The sequence below is a fragment of the Rosa chinensis genome, chromosome 5, assembly GCF_002994745.2.
Source record: "Rosa chinensis cultivar Old Blush chromosome 5, RchiOBHm-V2, whole genome shotgun sequence".
Taxonomy (NCBI): domain Eukaryota; kingdom Viridiplantae; phylum Streptophyta; class Magnoliopsida; order Rosales; family Rosaceae; genus Rosa; species Rosa chinensis.
The window spans coordinates 35,185,578-35,202,092 of NC_037092.1; the positions used below are offsets into that span (position 1 = coordinate 35,185,578).

Sequence of the window (16,515 nt, forward strand, 5' to 3'; positions counted from 1 at the left end):
TGTTTTTTAGTTTTTTGTTTAGATTTATTTTGTTTTGTCAATAAAGCTCTTCCTTGTTGGAGGTTGTAGTGGGCTTGGCCCTGTTTATATTGTGATCTTTTTGTCGTAACAGTGTGTTCATTCCAATGACCAGTATTGATGTACACCAAGATGGTCTTAGGCGGATATACTGTTTTATTGGTTGAATTTTGTTGCTTCAATTTGATTACGACGTAGTAGTCTAGGGACTCTAGCTAGTAGTCATTTTATATGTGCAGTCAGTGCACTACTTGAGCAATGTATGTAATGGGTGATTTTCGGATCCCCTAACTTGACCTCGTATGGTCGTTATGATCTTTTTTATCACTGGAATACAATCCATTTCCCTTAAAAAAAAAAAAAGCTACTAAAAATGAAAACATAAAGTGTGAATTGTAAAATGGGAAATGCGAATTTTAGTCCTCAAAATTGTTGATCTAAACACTATTTTGTTGCGGTTGGTGCCTATATATAGTTAGCAGGTTTATTTGCTCTCATATTTCATTTTCTGAAAAATATGATCACAGGTAATTTAGTTGACATTCCAACTGAGATACTTGATGTCATGAATAATTACCACAACTCGCTAAGGTACTTTTTTCAAGATGATGAAAGCTAATGTGGTTCCTTTTTTTTTGGGATCTGCTGTTTTCAAACCCCAAATCTTGTGCCATGATTCCTTCAGTTTGTTTGGAGCTGTGATGAATTTCACCCATCAAGGTTGGCGGGCAACATATTATCTCATGCTGCCCAAAATCGGTTAAAGTGGCAGCTCTCACTTGAGCAATATTTGATTATTTTGGGATGTAAACTAATCAAATTTAACGTGTTTATAACTAGCCAACTCGAAGCCCCGATAATACTAAAGGAAGCCATTATGTGCTACAATTTAATAATAATATCTATTTTCGTTGTCACTTAAGAGATAAGTCAATATATATAATTCCAACTTTCTAATGAATTTGACATCTCCACTTAAAAACTCAGTAATCGAACCTCAATTCCCACCTTTGTTCTTCCCCATTCGAACCGACCTATATATACATGCCTATTTTCCGTACATGGGTGAACGGCCTTACTATTTAAGTCCAAGTTCTCCTGCTCTTTATGGAAACCAGTTGGAGAAAACAGAACACTAAAGTTTGCACGAAGACCATGTAAATTTTCTATTCTAGTGTAACGTACTTGAATGAGTCCCCCATTAATGTAAGGAAACAATCTGACTTTAGTAGGAACAAATAAATTAGTTAGACTTGGACCAATTAGGCAATTAGTCATAACGTACACCCTACTAAACACGCACCCGTTGATAACGGACCGAATGGCCCTATCTTGAGTAGCATCTTCCCTAATTCAACACTATCTTTCAATCAAAATAAAGCAAAACAAAAGATTGTTCGAATCCGTACTAGTTAAGACAACTTTTTCTTTTCCCTTATGCTATATATTTTCTTTTAAAATTTATTACTGGATTGGCTTAGTCAGCTTCTAGTGCTCGAAAAATGATTTGTAATCAGAATATGATACTCTTTTTTAGTTCTTTACTCGTATTAGATTGAAATATTAACTCATTCACACAGGCATGAGTTGCTTAACTTTTTAAATTAGAGAAAATATTTCCAACAGTATCCGAACTTAGGCCGACTCTTAACTTCAGTACCCGACTATGCAAAACTATCATTTTGGTACCCCAAGTTTGAAGCCCAACCCAAGAACGGTACATGCCGTTATTAACGGTGTTAAGTCTTGTGCCACCTAGCACATTTTGAGGGATATTTTGGTCACTCCGTGTTTTAACCCAGATTTTTTGTTTTATTTTTTTAATACATTGCAACTTTGTTTCTCTCTCTCTCAAACTAATCAGAAAGAAGAGAGACATCGAAATTGGGAATCCATTTCAATTTCAATTTCTAAAGTTTGGATTTTCGGTTTTGTGGACTGAAGAGAAATGATGTCGTCGACGACCACCAACAAAGCCAGACTACCATATGTCCAACAAGCCCTGCAGAGCAATGTGAAGCCAGTGTTCATCAAGGTCAACGATCTCAAGCCCAGATCGGTGTCTCAACACCTCCCCCAGACCCAAATCTCTGAGTCCCTCACTGTTCACCTCTCTCTCTCTCTCTCTCTCTCTCTCTCTCTCTCTCTCTCTCTCTCTCTCTCTCTCTCTCTCTCTCTCTCTCTCTCTCTCTCTCTCTCTCTCTCTCTCTCTCTCTCTCTTCTCCAGTGCAGAGTCCTTGCACTCGTCAATCTCCTCCGTTATCTGAGAAGAGTTTTCATCAATTTCCCTGAAAACAACAAATCGTGACTTCAAAATTCGCAGCAGAATCAAAATCAAATAGTTTCTTCAACACTTAATTCAAACTGACCTGATCGACTTGAGCATGTCCTCCATTTCTGTTTGAACATGTTGCGAAATCTCTACAAGAATTGTGAGTGAATCAATTTCGGATTTGATTGTTTAGAATAAAAAACGATAGTAGAGGTAAGAGAAAAGTGAAACTTACTGTAAAGGAGGGATGAGATCTAAGAGTCAGATTCCGGTGGAGGATGAGGGTGGAGAGTCAGCTGAGCATCGAACTGAGGCGATGAGGCAGCCATTTAGTCACTGATATGTGTTTGTGTGATACGAAGCTTTACCAGAATAAAAAAGGACTCTCTCTCTCTCTCTCTCTCTTTGTGCAACAGGGTTTACAAATTTCACAGAGAAATTGATAAAGCCATGAAGGATTTGGTTGTGTATTATGTTTGTGAACTGCGATTCCATGGATGTTGGGATTTCTTGGGTTATGGTTTGAGTTAGTGGTGGTGGAGGAGGCAGAGGGAGTGGAGGAGTTGGGTTTGACTGAGAGAGTGAGAGTGAATTTGGGTTGAAATGACCCAATTAACCTTCAGGTATTGCCACGTGGCTGGGCTCTTAACACTGTTATGGACGGCGTGTACCATTCTTGGGTCGAGCTTCAAACTTGGGGTACCAAAGTGATAGTTTTGCATAGTCGGTTACTGAAGTTAAGAGTCGGCCTAAGTTCAGGTACTGTTTGAAATATTTTCTCATTAGAAATTAATAAAAAAAAGCTGCTCTAGGGTTTGAGCAGAGTGCGGCGGTGACCATTGCTGTCTTACCAGACCGACAGATATAGTGCGGCGAGGTTTCACGTCGTCGCGGGTATTGTGGCAGCGGCAGCCGTCAAGATCAGAGCCGTTTCTCCAGCTAGTGACTTTGGCAGCGTCTTCGTGCATCATGGTTTGGAGGCGAGGCTGGGCTAAACCTACTTGGTATGCCCCGTTGTGAATCATGGTTTCGTTTGAAGCAACAAAGTCGGCGACAATCTAGGTTTCAGAGCAAAGTTGATCGACGAGGTCGACTTGGGAGGCAGATTGGGGTCTCGCGTTAGGATTCTACCAGTTTCCAGCCGGTTTGATCTTGTGGGTGGACCGGTTTGCTTGGATATGGAAGGACGGGTATGGCCCTCTGGAGAAGACAGCCGCTGGAACTTGCAGTGGTGGTGGTGGTGTTGCTCAGAGCAGTTTCGTGGGCTTTGAGTTGGGCTTAGGGTTCTGGGTTTGAATCTAAGCTTGGGCTAGGGCCTAGTTCATGGGCTATCATAGAGGGTGCCTGGCCACCCTCATTTGGTACTTGGTGACTTGGGCAGGCCCGGCCCAAGGGTTTGACCTACTTGGGCAAATTTGGGGCAAGCTATGGTCTTCATGTGTCAATCTATTCGGATCATGACTTCTTTGAAAGTTGGCAATTATCTCTGATGTGATTGGTGTATTTCTAGCGGCTTATGGATAAGGAGGTATTCCTATTTGTTGGCTAGGAAGTGGCTTTCTGTTGGTACCACAATTGCGTAAATGATTAATGGGAGGCTAGTGAATGATTTTGCCCTAAAAGATAGGAAGTTTTTTTTGTTTATAAGTTCGCTAACTATAGCGAGCTTATTATTGACTTGTAATGAGTTTGCTTCGCTTAGATTAAGATTTCCTAATTTTCTTACCAGCTATCTTTTTGTAAGTGCAGCTAGACTCTAGCTATTGGCTGAATGTCGGCTATTGATTCTAATGATATCAATTTCTATTAAAAAAAAAAATTGAAATATGTTAACTTTTTAACGAGACACCCTTTTTTGGATGTACAATCCTCCCGCTTTAAATGAATATTTCCAATAAATAAAGGATTTAATACATCAAATTTCACGTAAGTTGACATTCAAAAGTAGTTTTAAATTATTCAGCACTATGGGGAAGAAAAAAAATAAAATGAACAAAATAAATTTGAAAAAAAATATATAGAAAATGAAAGCTGTCTGTGTCTAAGCCTCTGTATCCAGACTAAACTGAACGCCATGGTGCTTCTCCACTTCTCCCTCTAAAAAGAAAACCAAACATGTCCATTATATTCTGACCCCCTTTTTGCCCACAGTGTGAGAGAGAGAGAGAGAGAGAGAGCAGCCTCTTAACGTGCGCAACCCTGCGGGCGTAGGATATGGAGTCCCCCTCCTTCGTATCCAAAGCAAGGACAGCCTTCCATTCCGCCGCGGCTAAAGCGGAGCGAGTTCTCTCTGACTTGAAGCAACCCGATCGCCCAGGTCACCCTTTTTTCCTTCTCTCTATTTCAAATTTAGTCTCCTCCAATTTCAGTTTCCCTTTTACTGCCTCAGACTTGCATTTGACTTTTCCCCTATATATCCTATTTTTCGTTTTGCGGAGATTTAAATTACTCCAATTTTTGGTTATTTTTTTTGTTTTGATCGGTGTAGATTCCGATAGGACGTCGCCGAGGATTTTGATCCAGCAAGCCGAGGATGAATCGCCGGGGGAGTCGAGGGTGAGGTTTTTGTTTTATGTGTTCTATGTTTGTTAGAGAATCAGTTTCGGTTGACTCGATGATTTGCTTTTGTCTTTTTTGTGGAATTGGAAATGTAGGATCGTTTAGGTTGAATTTCAGTTTTGCGTATTACATAAAATCATTTCCTGGAAATGAATTGTAGTTATGTGTGACATGAAATCGGGTTGACTTGAGTTGAGCTACATTGTCGAATCAGGCTTAGTTGAGTACATGTTTTCAGTGTGCGGAATGTGTTAATTTGAAGGTCGGATCATTTACAGTATGCGGAATGCGTTGATTTCAGTTTTTTTTTTTTTATGAATGAAATGGTGCAGGGTTTCCATGAATCAAAGGCTTTGAGGTGGAGACCTCCGAATATAGGGACAAAGCAGGAATGGCAGGACAGGAAGCAAGAATGGCAGGATAAGTTGAGGAATATTGGAAAAGGAAAGAAAGGAGTTGAAGATACAGAGAAGGCCGAGTATTCATCCATGGCTGTTCCTTATTATGATGAAAATTTGTACATTCTGAACATGAAAAATGATATGGAAGCAAAGGTAATTTTGTTTCTTTACATCTTTTTTTTTTTCCTTCCTCTGCATTATGAATGGTTTAGATGGTACAAATTACATCAAAAGGTAACTCCATCTTTTAGTTCTCCAACCTTTTTGTTATACATTTTTATTTTCAGCTATATAATATGGTCCATATTAAGAAATTTGGTCCATATTTTGAGTGAGGTTTTTAATATGGTCCATATTAAGAAATTTGGTGATATAAATCCTTTTCTAGTTGTAATTGTGAATGAGATGAATGTAACCAGTAGGGACCAAAAAACCAGCCTGGAATTTTGTGATGTTTAACTAGTTTAATCAACCTATATGTCCTTTTGCATCAATTAATTCTTTTTTCTTTCCATTAATGATAAATTGATATTTGATATTTGCAAGGGGGCAGAATTAATTCCCTCAGTTGAAAGCTTAGCTGCGGACAACATAGTGATTCCGCCATTATCTGTTATGAGGCAATTGGCCACAGCTGTTGAGTAAGTCTTTGTATTCTGGTCATTGCTTGAACTGTACACTCTCTCGGATAAAATCTTTACAACTGTTTCAGTCCACTTCTGTAGGAAATTATCTAATTGCAACCATTCATCATTGCGAATACCTATATTATCTTAATGCAGAACAATAGTCGTTCTTCTTTTAGGTGGAAATGAATGTGTTTTCTTACTTTGTATAATTGGAAACAATCTTGAAATTTAATGTAATTAACATTGCAGTTTATACATGATTACCTAACTTTCTGGCCCTAAAGATTTTGCAACCTTTATCCAGGGCTGGAAAGAAGTCTAAATCAATGAAAGATCTTTTGGCATCATCAGGAAATTCCTCACCAGTCAGAGAGAGGGGGGGTCTGAGTCTCTCTGCTGTAAAGTCATTAGTGCTTCGTGAAAAGGAGGAAAAGCCATCTGATTTTGGTCATAATGAGAAAGTCCTATCATTGATTCACTCTTTATTTGATGCAGGTAGATGCATACGTTAGGTGACCTCATGGAAGTAACTTCCTCTTTATTGTTTTGTCTTTAAGCTTTATATATTATCTTGTTATGATCTTTCACTTCCGTTGTAATATGTGCAAGATATTCGCAGAGGGAAATTTTCTAAGGCGGAAGATCGATTCTGGTTCAGACACGATTACCATGGCATCTATACCAAAAGATATTCATGGTGCTCCTCCTGAAAGCCTTGTAGTTAAGTTAGCGGAAGTCATTGGGAGCTTCAGAACCCTTAAGAAAATGACACTGTTTTGGTGTAGTGTTGTTTCCGAAGTAAGTTCTGTACAAAGTTTGAGGTATTTAAAATTATGAAGTAAATTATGATATGAAAAGGAGAAATACAATGCTACACTTCTAGCTGCTTGTTTAATAACCAGAACACTTTATATATTTTCTGGAACTGAACACTGTGAATATATTTGTGTCTAGCTCTAGCTTATAGTATCTTTGTGATAATGTGTTGAAACTTATTATTTAAACTTCTTTTTTATTTTTATAGAGTTTTAGTTTCAGTGGTGAACTGTGATATGGATGATTTCTGTGATGCTTTAGTGCATTCTAGTGAGTGAAAAGAAAAGGAAAACGAGAAATATAAGCTGGCAGTTCTACTCGCTTGTTTAACAGCCAATACACCTATATTTTGGAAAGTCACCTTTTCTTTGAACAAGTGTTTATATTTAGCTTTCAGCATTTGTAAATCCTGAGCTGAAACACATTATACTGGGCCAATAAATTCATAGATATAGTTTCAGGTGCAAAGGGAATGAGCAAAAGTTATGTCCAGATTTAATATGTTTAAGTGCAAGATTCTCCTACCTTGTAGAATTTGAGTCAGAAAATTTCTCATTCTGTTAAATTTAAAGGTTCTTCAATGTTTAGTAATTTCCTCAACTGGATTTGAATATATAATTTCCTGTTTTATCAAATAATATTATGTTGACCTAGTATGCTTTGAATTTTCTTCACATGCAGCTTAGAAGACTTTGGTCTGAAGAAGCATATGTACCTAGCATTCCTGTGGATGAGATTCCAGATCTGAATTCTTGTCTTTTGTACCAGCGGTTGCAAGTTATCAATTGTTGTGTTTCCAGGAAAAGGCGACGTGATATTGCCACTGAAACACTAGAGTTTGTAATTAGAGAAGCCAGTCCAAACGCTGAAGAATCATCCGTTTCTACAGACAATGCTGTGGGCCCTGTTTTGTATGCTCGTATAAGCACTGGGGAACTGGTTCTCCGATTAGGTGCTGATCGCCCATACGGTAACCTAAAAATGTTGGAAACTGGTGAACCTATGTATACCCCTGTAACTCAGGTATGTATAACAGTTTCTGCTCGAAAGATAGCTATTTTAACTTGCTCCCGTAATGAGGTCTATGTGCACTGTCACATGTAGGAAGGACCTTTACTTACTGAAGATCTGATCAAGGAAACAGAGGAGTTTGTGCTTCGAACGGGAAGGTTTGTGTCTGAATTACTTAGTAGCCAGTTTTTCAGTTCCAGGTCATTTCACATAGGCAAGTCTATTTTCAGAAGTTCACTGACATAAAGATGTATATATATAGAAAATATGCATATTTGATAATCTAATCCATCTAGACACTGTTTGACAAATGGCCTTATCTTTTCTGCTCAGTGTTGGTGCTGGATGTTCTCAACTCCTCTCTGACATGCAGGCTTTCAAGGTTTCCCCTATTGAATAAAATTTACAGATCCACTGAATGTTTCATTGGTTAAGTCAACTAAGTTCTGCTTATTATCATATGTAGGCTGCAAATCCTGGTTGTATTTTGGAAGATTTTGTTAGATGGCATTCTCCTCCTGACTGGACAGAGGCTGAGCCAAGTACCGAGGCTGAATCTCTGGATGGTAATGACGTATCATCTGCAAGAGGCCAATTAAGTAGCCGAATGCAAAAAGCAGGTGCTGCCTCTTTCTGTCTTTCATTGCTATATGTTATCTTGCATCAGAGATATGTATATCCATTGTTAACAGTTGTAGGACGATGGTTTATACATCTAGCAGTTGCAAATGCAACCACATTTGAATTTCATTAAAATTTCCTATGGTTATGCTTCAATGCTAGGCAATCTCTGGCATGAGCTATGGGATACATCCAAACCAGTTCCAGCAGTAAAACAAGTACCCCTCTTTGATGAGGACTTAGCTGTGTAAGTTGGAAGTATTGCTAGTTTTGTTTTACCTGTTTTTGATTTTACTAAAGACTACAGGCTGACAATAATATTATCATGCATCCTGTAGGGAAGGTATTCTGGATGGTTTTGAGGACATATCACCTTCTGAGCTTTTTGAGCAGCTGTTTATTTCTTTGGTAAGTTCATTTCGTATTATATTATTTGTGCTCTTTCTATATGGATAAGTACATTTCGGTCCTGATATTCTATGCTAATGATGCCCCCTTGTTATGCAATCTTCAGCTTGGTTTAGGGTTTGTAATTGCTGAGGCCAAATTGTCCACTAACAGCGATTTTTCAAAGCTGTTCTATGAATGCAAGGACTTTGTGGTATCCACTTGTCAAGGCAAAATGTGGACAGAGAAGGTTGAAGAGCTTTGTCAGGTATGGATCCACATGATTAAACCAGGGTTGATAGTTATAATGCAAATCATTTGGATTTGAAATGAGATCCTTCCTACGCTGTTTAAATTTAACCTTGATAAGCTTATACTTTGATTATGGATTCCATGCCTGATGGGAGTATTTTGTCCATGTTTTCTGTCAACGTCCAATTTTTTACGATGGAGACTCAATCGTATGTTGAGGCTATGATACTCAATCCAATATGTTCACTATTGAGATCTAGATCTTCTGAAACTATTTAGTCTATCTGTGGTGCAGGTATTTGAAACAGTTGAGGCTATGATACTCAATCCAGAGGAAGTCCTAAGAATAATGAAGCAGCCGGAAGAAACCATGACCCCTTCTCCTTCTAGTGAACCAAAAAGTCGTTTCAGGCGACTGACCCTCAACTTCGGTGGCAAAGATAGACAGTTGAAAAAATCAGCCTCTAAGGACCAGAAGAACTCACAAAGCCCTGGTAGCCAACCATTTTCAAGTTTCTTTGACAACAAGTCATCATTATTTTCAAAAAAGCCTCCTAAGCCTGAAAGTGCATCCCCTGTTGAAAAACCGTCAATTACGGAAGACAATGATTGGACAGTTGTTTAGATATAACTCCTTTTATTTTTATTTTTTCATTTTTTTTCCCGGTTGCTTTTGCTGGAAAATGTAAATTGTTTTAAGCAAAACGAGCTAATGGGGATTACCATTAGCCACATCCAAAATTAATTTCTTGTTTGATTACAGAGGAATGAAGAATGAAATAGAAGTTTTCTTGGCCTGCATTGTCTTATAATCTGTTCAATTTTTTTTTTTTTGGTTAAACAAGTTTATTCAAGGCCTGAAAGAACGCACAACAGCATAAGAATTATTTCAGAATCCGGTAAACTAAAGTTCAAAATTTTGGGTGTGTTAAAATTAGCTTATCAAGGACAAGTATTACATGTTGCACCTCAAACTAGTTAAAAAAGTAAAAAGCAAAAAAAAATTTAGAAGATTAAAACCTACGTCTTCATGAGGTTGTGCTTGCTTCCCTCATCTTTATATAAGATCCTCATCTTCCTCATCCTCACTCGACTTATTGAACCGAAAATATTCAGAAATGAGATTCGGCACAATGAAATTTGAAAACACGTAGGCGAAAAGAAGAATCCCACTGTGATACAAAGGAAATAAAAAGAAAAATATATCAGATTAGAATCAATGTGGTTGGTTATGTGTATGAAAATGTGTTACAACAGTAAATGACGTTGATGGAGGTGAAAGAACCAACCCGACTTGAAGGAGGACCGAGATGTCGCCGGACTTGGCAGGGGGAGTGACACCAAGAACAATCGCATTGTAATTGTGCATGGCCCTGCAACTGGTTCCTAGTGAGAGATGGAGTTGTTGGCTCTGTGAAGCAAGCTTGATAGGTTCATTGGTGGAAAGCCAAAGCAGCTTAGTACTTCCCAGAAAGTGTTTATGTTTTAGCCTAGTATGCAAGGGAAGCAATGCAGAGCGAGACTGAATGGACCTCATTGTGTTTAGCAGAGAGAGAGAGAGTTTCTTTTGCAGCTTTGTTTATTGTTAATTTGTTATGGTTTTCCATAGTTGTAATGGAGACCTCGGATAACGTTTTTGGTGGGATTGGTCTCGGCTGAAGAAGGGGAGATATTGATTATTTCCTCACCTGCTTTTGAGGAGAGTGGTTCCACGCGCTAGATGTGTGGAATGTGGGTTCTATTGAACAAGGCAAGCCATGAGGTTAGAGCATACGCCCACAATTAATAATTTTTTTTTTTTGGTGAAATACGCCCACAAATTTTGAAATTCTTAACAGCCAATTGCAAATAATAAGATGAGAATGAAAAACCGAGGCCACAACCTGGGACAACCAATCAAACAACCGAGGCCCAATAATATATATAAAAGTCGGCATTAGATTTTTTGGGCCCATGAATGGAGGGCCATAGGCAGGCCTATTGGGCTTGTACCCAGAGTTGGCCCTGGGTGCCGTCTCTGTGTGTGTGTATTATTTATTCATTCAGAGATGACGTCTTCTTTGTATTAAAAAGAGAACATCCTCCCCATTCAAAAAAAGAACAGAAAAGGAGGACCTCTTTATTTAGATGATGAACTCGTCAATATTTTAGGTCCTCCTGCTAGGATCATTTTGACAAAAGATATTAAAATTATTAAAATATTAACAATTTAATTTGAGTTTTTCTATTGGAATCTTCAAATTTACTCATTTGACCTCTATGCTTTTTACACCTCTTATCAAATTTTCAAATACTAAATTTACTCACTAAACTTCCTTAAATAACCTCACTCATATAATTTGCAAACAAATTATTATCTTTAAAATAAAAAATTTAGTCATTTCAATGATTTAATCACTCTATAAATCTTAACTAAATATACATTTCTCAATCAAACTTGAGTTTCAAAAATTAATGTCTAATCAATAAGAAAATGTCATGAACTATTATGTTTTTTTTTCTTTTTATTTTAGTTGTGCAAAAAAAAATCATTTGTTTTTATTCTAAAAAAAAAAACATTTTTTTTTATTCTAAAAAAAAAAACATTTTTTTTTTGCATATATAATGGATTGATTTAAATTTAGGTCATAAATCATAAGAGGATTTATTTTGTTTTCCCTCACCAATATGCGTTCAACATATACTAGTCTCTTAACACACGCTTACGCGTGCATCAATTGGCTTTGTTTTACGTTTTTTTTTTTTTTTAAATATTGGTTTAGATAATTTCATTCTTCCTCAAACTGCAATAAAAAATAAAAGTAATACAGTTGGTGGACTTGTGGTAAATAGCAATTGGTGATCCATTGCTCACACGTCTAGTAAAAGTCCTACGTTGAGATTAACAGTTTCTTCTCTCTCTCTCTCTCTCTCTCTCTCTCTCTCTCTCTCTCTTTCTTTTTCTCTTTCATATTTTTAATTTACTGTTTTATCCATTATCTAATAAAGTTTATAGTCTTGGAGTTTTAATTAACCAAGGGCAATTGCAGGGTTTTTGAAAATTTAACCTTAAGCCTTATTGGCTTAATTAATACTGATATCATACATTTTTATGTCACATGATCTTAATCATATTTTTAATTCTTATTAAATATATATGAATGCTTTAATGAGTATGTGGTGAAATTGGAAAATGAAAATAGATAAGGAATACAATCTAAAATTATTGAATTGGAAAGTCTACATAAAATAAATATAATATTTTTTTGGTATTATTATTGTCCTTAATAGTCATTTTATAGTAGGTTATATGTGTCATTTAATAATTCATAATAGAGTGAGGTCCAGTGAACAGATTTAGAGGTCCCAATAGAAACTCTCATTTGATTTCCATATACATCGTTTCAGCTTTATCTAGCGAACTATATTTATTTATAAACTACACAACAAACAAATGACCGAATGATTTAAACTAATGAATCATTACATATTGATCACATGTGTGCTAGTATTCACATAACCTTATACATAAGGAGTGCTTTATTAAAAAGAAAAACAAGACGAAGGGATATTTATCACTAAGATTGTATCTGGGCGTACATATTCTCTCAGTAAGGTCATCTTTTAAAGGAAAACACTAAAAATGGCAAATTAAATAAGAGTAATGACTCCTATGCCTTATGTTGACATAAGCAAAAATTCAAAATTTGCCATTTTTTGGAAAACAGTTTTAAACATTGAAATTTAAAAAAATAAAAATAAAACTAGTCTTCAACATGCCGCAGGTTAACCTAATGACCTCATGCTAAAGCAGATACTAAAAAAGGCTGAATCACTGGTATTTATTTTAAAACAATGAATAAAGAAGATTTTCCTTGAACCGAAAATCTGAATTTTTACTTGAGAACATAAGAGAAAAATTAACTAAAACTTTAAAAATACAAACAATAAAATAAAGATTGACAATTTATTTATTTAAAAATATTTATGCAAACTAAACCCAAAGCCTCTACTCTTGGGTAAACAACTAATGGTTGTTAGTTACTCATAATTACGATTACAAATACTTACTTTGAAGAGAAAACACATTACACACAATCTCTACAAGAAGGATAAAGTACACAACTTCTTTGGATTTCTTGCTCTTTGAGATAGTATTTCTCTCTCAATTTTCTAATGCCAAACTAAAACAACTTGAGAGCCTTATATAGGCTTCGGACTTTGAAACTTAATTCAAAATAACCTAAAGGAGTAAGGATTTATAAAGTATCATTTTTAGAAAACTACTGCGTTTCAGGCACATGGTAATATCAAGTATCATTTTTAGAAAACTTATGAGTGAACTTATGAGTACTAAATCTCATATTCAGCTGTTAAAGAAAAAGCTTGCACAAAAAAAATGGGGCATTTTGCAATCTCTCGAGCCCTTTCAATTAACAGGACAGGGCTGAAGCTCTTTGCATCTTGCACTCTTGCAGCTTGAACCAAAACTCAGCCATTAACTACCAACTTACGATTTATAAAGAGTGCAAAACCAATTGCCAAACCCTTAATTAATTCTGTTTTATTATGTTTTCAGTATGGTTATTCTGTGCATCAGCTACAATATGTATCTTCGCCACTAGGATATACGTACGTATATAGGGGTTATATGGGGCTGGCAAAGTAAATGTAATAGACCTTGGGAGACTCAACAAAAGAAAGAAATAAGCATATCGTAAACTCAAATTTCTTCAATTAAGTAAAGATTCATACGTGTAAATTGGTTGAGGCCACCTCTTCTCGGCACAAATCTTATGCAACTCATCTTTTGCTTTTTTAACAGAAAATGGCTGATCGATTTCAGCAATAACTTCAACCAGCGCATCATAAATCAACTTCCTCAGAGCCATCTCAGCAGCATTGACCTTAACACTTCCTTTCTGTTCAGCCGAACCCAAGGCAACACACTTCCCATCAATATTACTCTTCATCTTACGTCTCCCGTACTCGATACTGACATTCTTCCCCTGCTTCTGGCAAAGTTGATGCAACTCTGTCACAGGATGAGGTTGTTGAACAGGATAAGGTTGTTGCTGCAACTCTGTCACAGGACGAGCTTGTTGCTGCAACTCTGTCACAGGATGAGGTTGTTGCTGCAACTCTTCAAGAGTAACTATAGGCTCCAAAACATGCTTAAATTTCTGCACATGTACACCAATAACAAGAACTAATAGCTTCTACACAAAGATTCTGTAACTAATAGCTTCTATACAAAGATTCTTTTTTTTTTTCAAACCCAATTCCAAGGCTTTGAAACTAATTTTTGTGTATATAAAAGAAGCTCAAGTACGTAAGTACCATCCAAAGTAGTTCCAGATCAAAATTCAAGTCAAAATAAATAGCACCAGCCACAGACTCCACAATATCTGCAAGAACTTTAGGGGCTTCTACAGACCGTCCAAATACAGGCGTCTTCTCCTCTTCTCGTCTTATAGCTTCAGTAAACTCCCTAACCTAATAAAAGTTTATCAAATTTATCCAGGAAAGCAAAATCCAAAATTCTAAACAAGGTTTATACAGAAAATTAAACTGTATTTTCAAAGTGACCACTGACCAACAAAAACCAAAACGACTCAACACTCGTGAGCTCCCTGTTATTCATTTTCAAATATGCACATATATACCTGATTATCGAGAGCATGAGTTGCAGTGCTTCGAAGGTAGTTATAAAGCCCATGTCTCACAGCCACACGTGCGAACTTCTCGTTGCTGACGTTAGCGGAGCGTAGCCGAGTGAGGTCGCCTTGGTCAATTACAGGGTAAGCAAGGAAGAGGTCTTTACTTACAGCGAGGTCAAGAACGGTGTCGCCGAGGAACGCGAGCCGCTGATACGAAACGGCGTCGCTTATTCTGAAGGAGGGGTGGATGAGAGCTTCCTCTAGAAGCCTCTTGTTCTTGAAGTCATAGTCTAGGATCCGCTCCACGGCGTCCACCGATTCTTTCATTTCCGGCAGGCGGAGTGGTGCCACGGTGGTAATTTTCTCGTTCGATCGGGGGTTTATCTTGCAAAAGATTCTGGTGGAAAAGTTTTGGAGAATCAGTAGGAACATTGTTAAACCAAATACAACTTTGAGAGTATCATTGTCCTGAGCTAGCAAAATGATCTGCGACCACATTAGCTTCCCTGAAGATATGACTAAGTGGTGACTTGGAAGGAGTTGCTAAGAGGATGGATGTCTTATACAAGAGTAGAAATGCGCCAAGGAACTTTGACTACGTGAAGGAAAGAATCAGTGAATCACCTTCGACTTGAGCTTCTGTAGATGAAGTCTTTTGGCCGAAATTAAGCCTACTTTAAGACCCATGGCTTCAGCTTGAAGAACTATAAAGAACTTGGTGGGAATAGGAATTTAGAAGATGCTCTAATTCTTTGCACACGATTCTTTGTAGATGAAGGTGGCACAAAACTTGAGTGCTAGCTTATCAGCTTTAGACTTTAGTGTACTGCCCTCTTGTTTCCTCTGTTTGTTTGTTCGAAATGTTTTGAGTCTGGCCTGGTGTTATAATTCATTTTACAAGGATTCCTCCTTGTTTGTTTATGCCTACTCAAATGAAGTGCCTTAGCTGATAGAAACGTTTTGTTTTAACTATTCAAGGCAACAAATGATTTGCATAGTTGTCAAGGCAATAGTATTACTTTAGTAGAATTTGGTTCCTCTAAAATGAGGAGAATGTGAATTTATTTCAAGTTCATAAAATTTAGATTCTCGGTTTAATCTAAGGGTCCTAAGTCCTAACAATTGATCCATCATTCTTTTATTAATTTTTAATTTTTTTGTTTGTCTAAAACTTGTTAATTTACCGTCAACTCTAGAACAAAAAAAATTGGGGATTTCTCGTCGTCCCTTCCAATTGGATTGACATTATAATCGAAAAGTAAGAACTAGGTCGCACGTTCAAGAATTCGGAATCATATAATTCAGATCTTCGATCTTTCTTCCTCACTTTCTCTTAAGAACCAGGATTAGGGTGTTATACTGTTTCTTCTCCACAAAAGATTGTTGGTCGGCCTAATTGCTATTTGAGATCTTCAATCTTACGATCACTTTCTAATTGCCTCCATTTTGTTTCCTTCCTACCCCAGCCCTAGTTTGCCCTTGTCAGATTTTCTTCATGTTTCTTTAGAAATAATGGATTTCTAGGATTTTCCTTGTAATCTGGTTGCCTGAATTTGATTCAGAGTTGTTACATATATAATGGGTTTTATGTTTAAATGAATAATGGGCTATTCAATTGTAATTAAGAGATAAATTGAGTAAGAGAAAAAAAAGGTTCATATTCCCACACTGAAAAATTCCAGTTCATGAGCATCATCCATTTTATTTTATCGTCTAAGTTAACGGAGAGATAGCCACTTTAATGTCAGTTTAGCAGGAAAAAAAACCAATAATTGTATTAGATGACTTGGCAAATGTAACAACTGTGGGATTACTTTAAGGATGCAAATTTGATGAAATTCACAAGTGCAGTACTTCAGAGGATCTCAATCCAACTTTGTTATTTGTATGTCATAAAAAAAATAATTAAA

At 36.8% G+C, this 16,515-nt stretch overlaps 3 protein-coding genes across 4 annotated transcripts; 1 reads left to right on the forward strand and 2 right to left on the reverse strand.

The window, feature by feature from the left end:
- Window positions 1-4,344: 4,344 nt before the first annotated feature.
- Window positions 4,345-9,757, forward strand: LOC112166694 (rab3 GTPase-activating protein catalytic subunit). Its single transcript, XM_024303576.2, has 14 exons — window positions 4,345-4,607; window positions 4,779-4,846; window positions 5,182-5,403; window positions 5,797-5,891; window positions 6,184-6,374; window positions 6,499-6,677; window positions 7,377-7,718; window positions 7,800-7,864; window positions 8,040-8,088; window positions 8,173-8,326; window positions 8,490-8,574; window positions 8,666-8,735; window positions 8,842-8,982; window positions 9,262-9,757. The coding sequence occupies exons 1-14, from the start codon at window positions 4,505-4,507 to the stop codon at window positions 9,589-9,591; spliced, it is 2,094 nt and encodes a 697-aa protein (XP_024159344.1). The 5' UTR covers window positions 4,345-4,504; the 3' UTR covers window positions 9,592-9,757.
- Window positions 9,758-9,885: 128 nt separating this feature from the next.
- Window positions 9,886-10,589, reverse strand: LOC112201584. The gene is made up of 2 exons (XM_024342493.2): window positions 10,256-10,589; window positions 9,886-10,138 (listed from the first exon to the last, which is right to left on the reverse strand). Exons 1-2 carry the CDS (start codon window positions 10,501-10,503, stop codon window positions 10,024-10,026), a joined length of 363 nt encoding a protein of 120 aa, XP_024198261.1. The 5' UTR covers window positions 10,504-10,589; the 3' UTR covers window positions 9,886-10,023.
- Window positions 10,590-13,051: 2,462 nt separating this feature from the next.
- Window positions 13,052-15,441, reverse strand: LOC112166798 (ribonuclease 3-like protein 2). Of its 2 annotated transcripts, XM_024303705.2 has the most exons (4): window positions 14,612-15,441; window positions 14,286-14,441; window positions 14,085-14,128; window positions 13,052-14,030 (listed from the first exon to the last, which is right to left on the reverse strand). In XM_024303705.2, the coding sequence occupies exons 1-4, from the start codon at window positions 15,101-15,103 to the stop codon at window positions 13,679-13,681; spliced, it is 1,044 nt and encodes a 347-aa protein (XP_024159473.1). In that variant the 5' UTR covers window positions 15,104-15,441; the 3' UTR covers window positions 13,052-13,678. The 2 variants fall into 2 exon arrangements, with proteins under 2 accessions (XP_024159473.1, XP_024159472.1); XM_024303704.2 differs by having other exon boundaries at window positions 13,052-14,128.
- Between the last annotated feature and the right edge of the window lie 1,074 nt (window positions 15,442-16,515).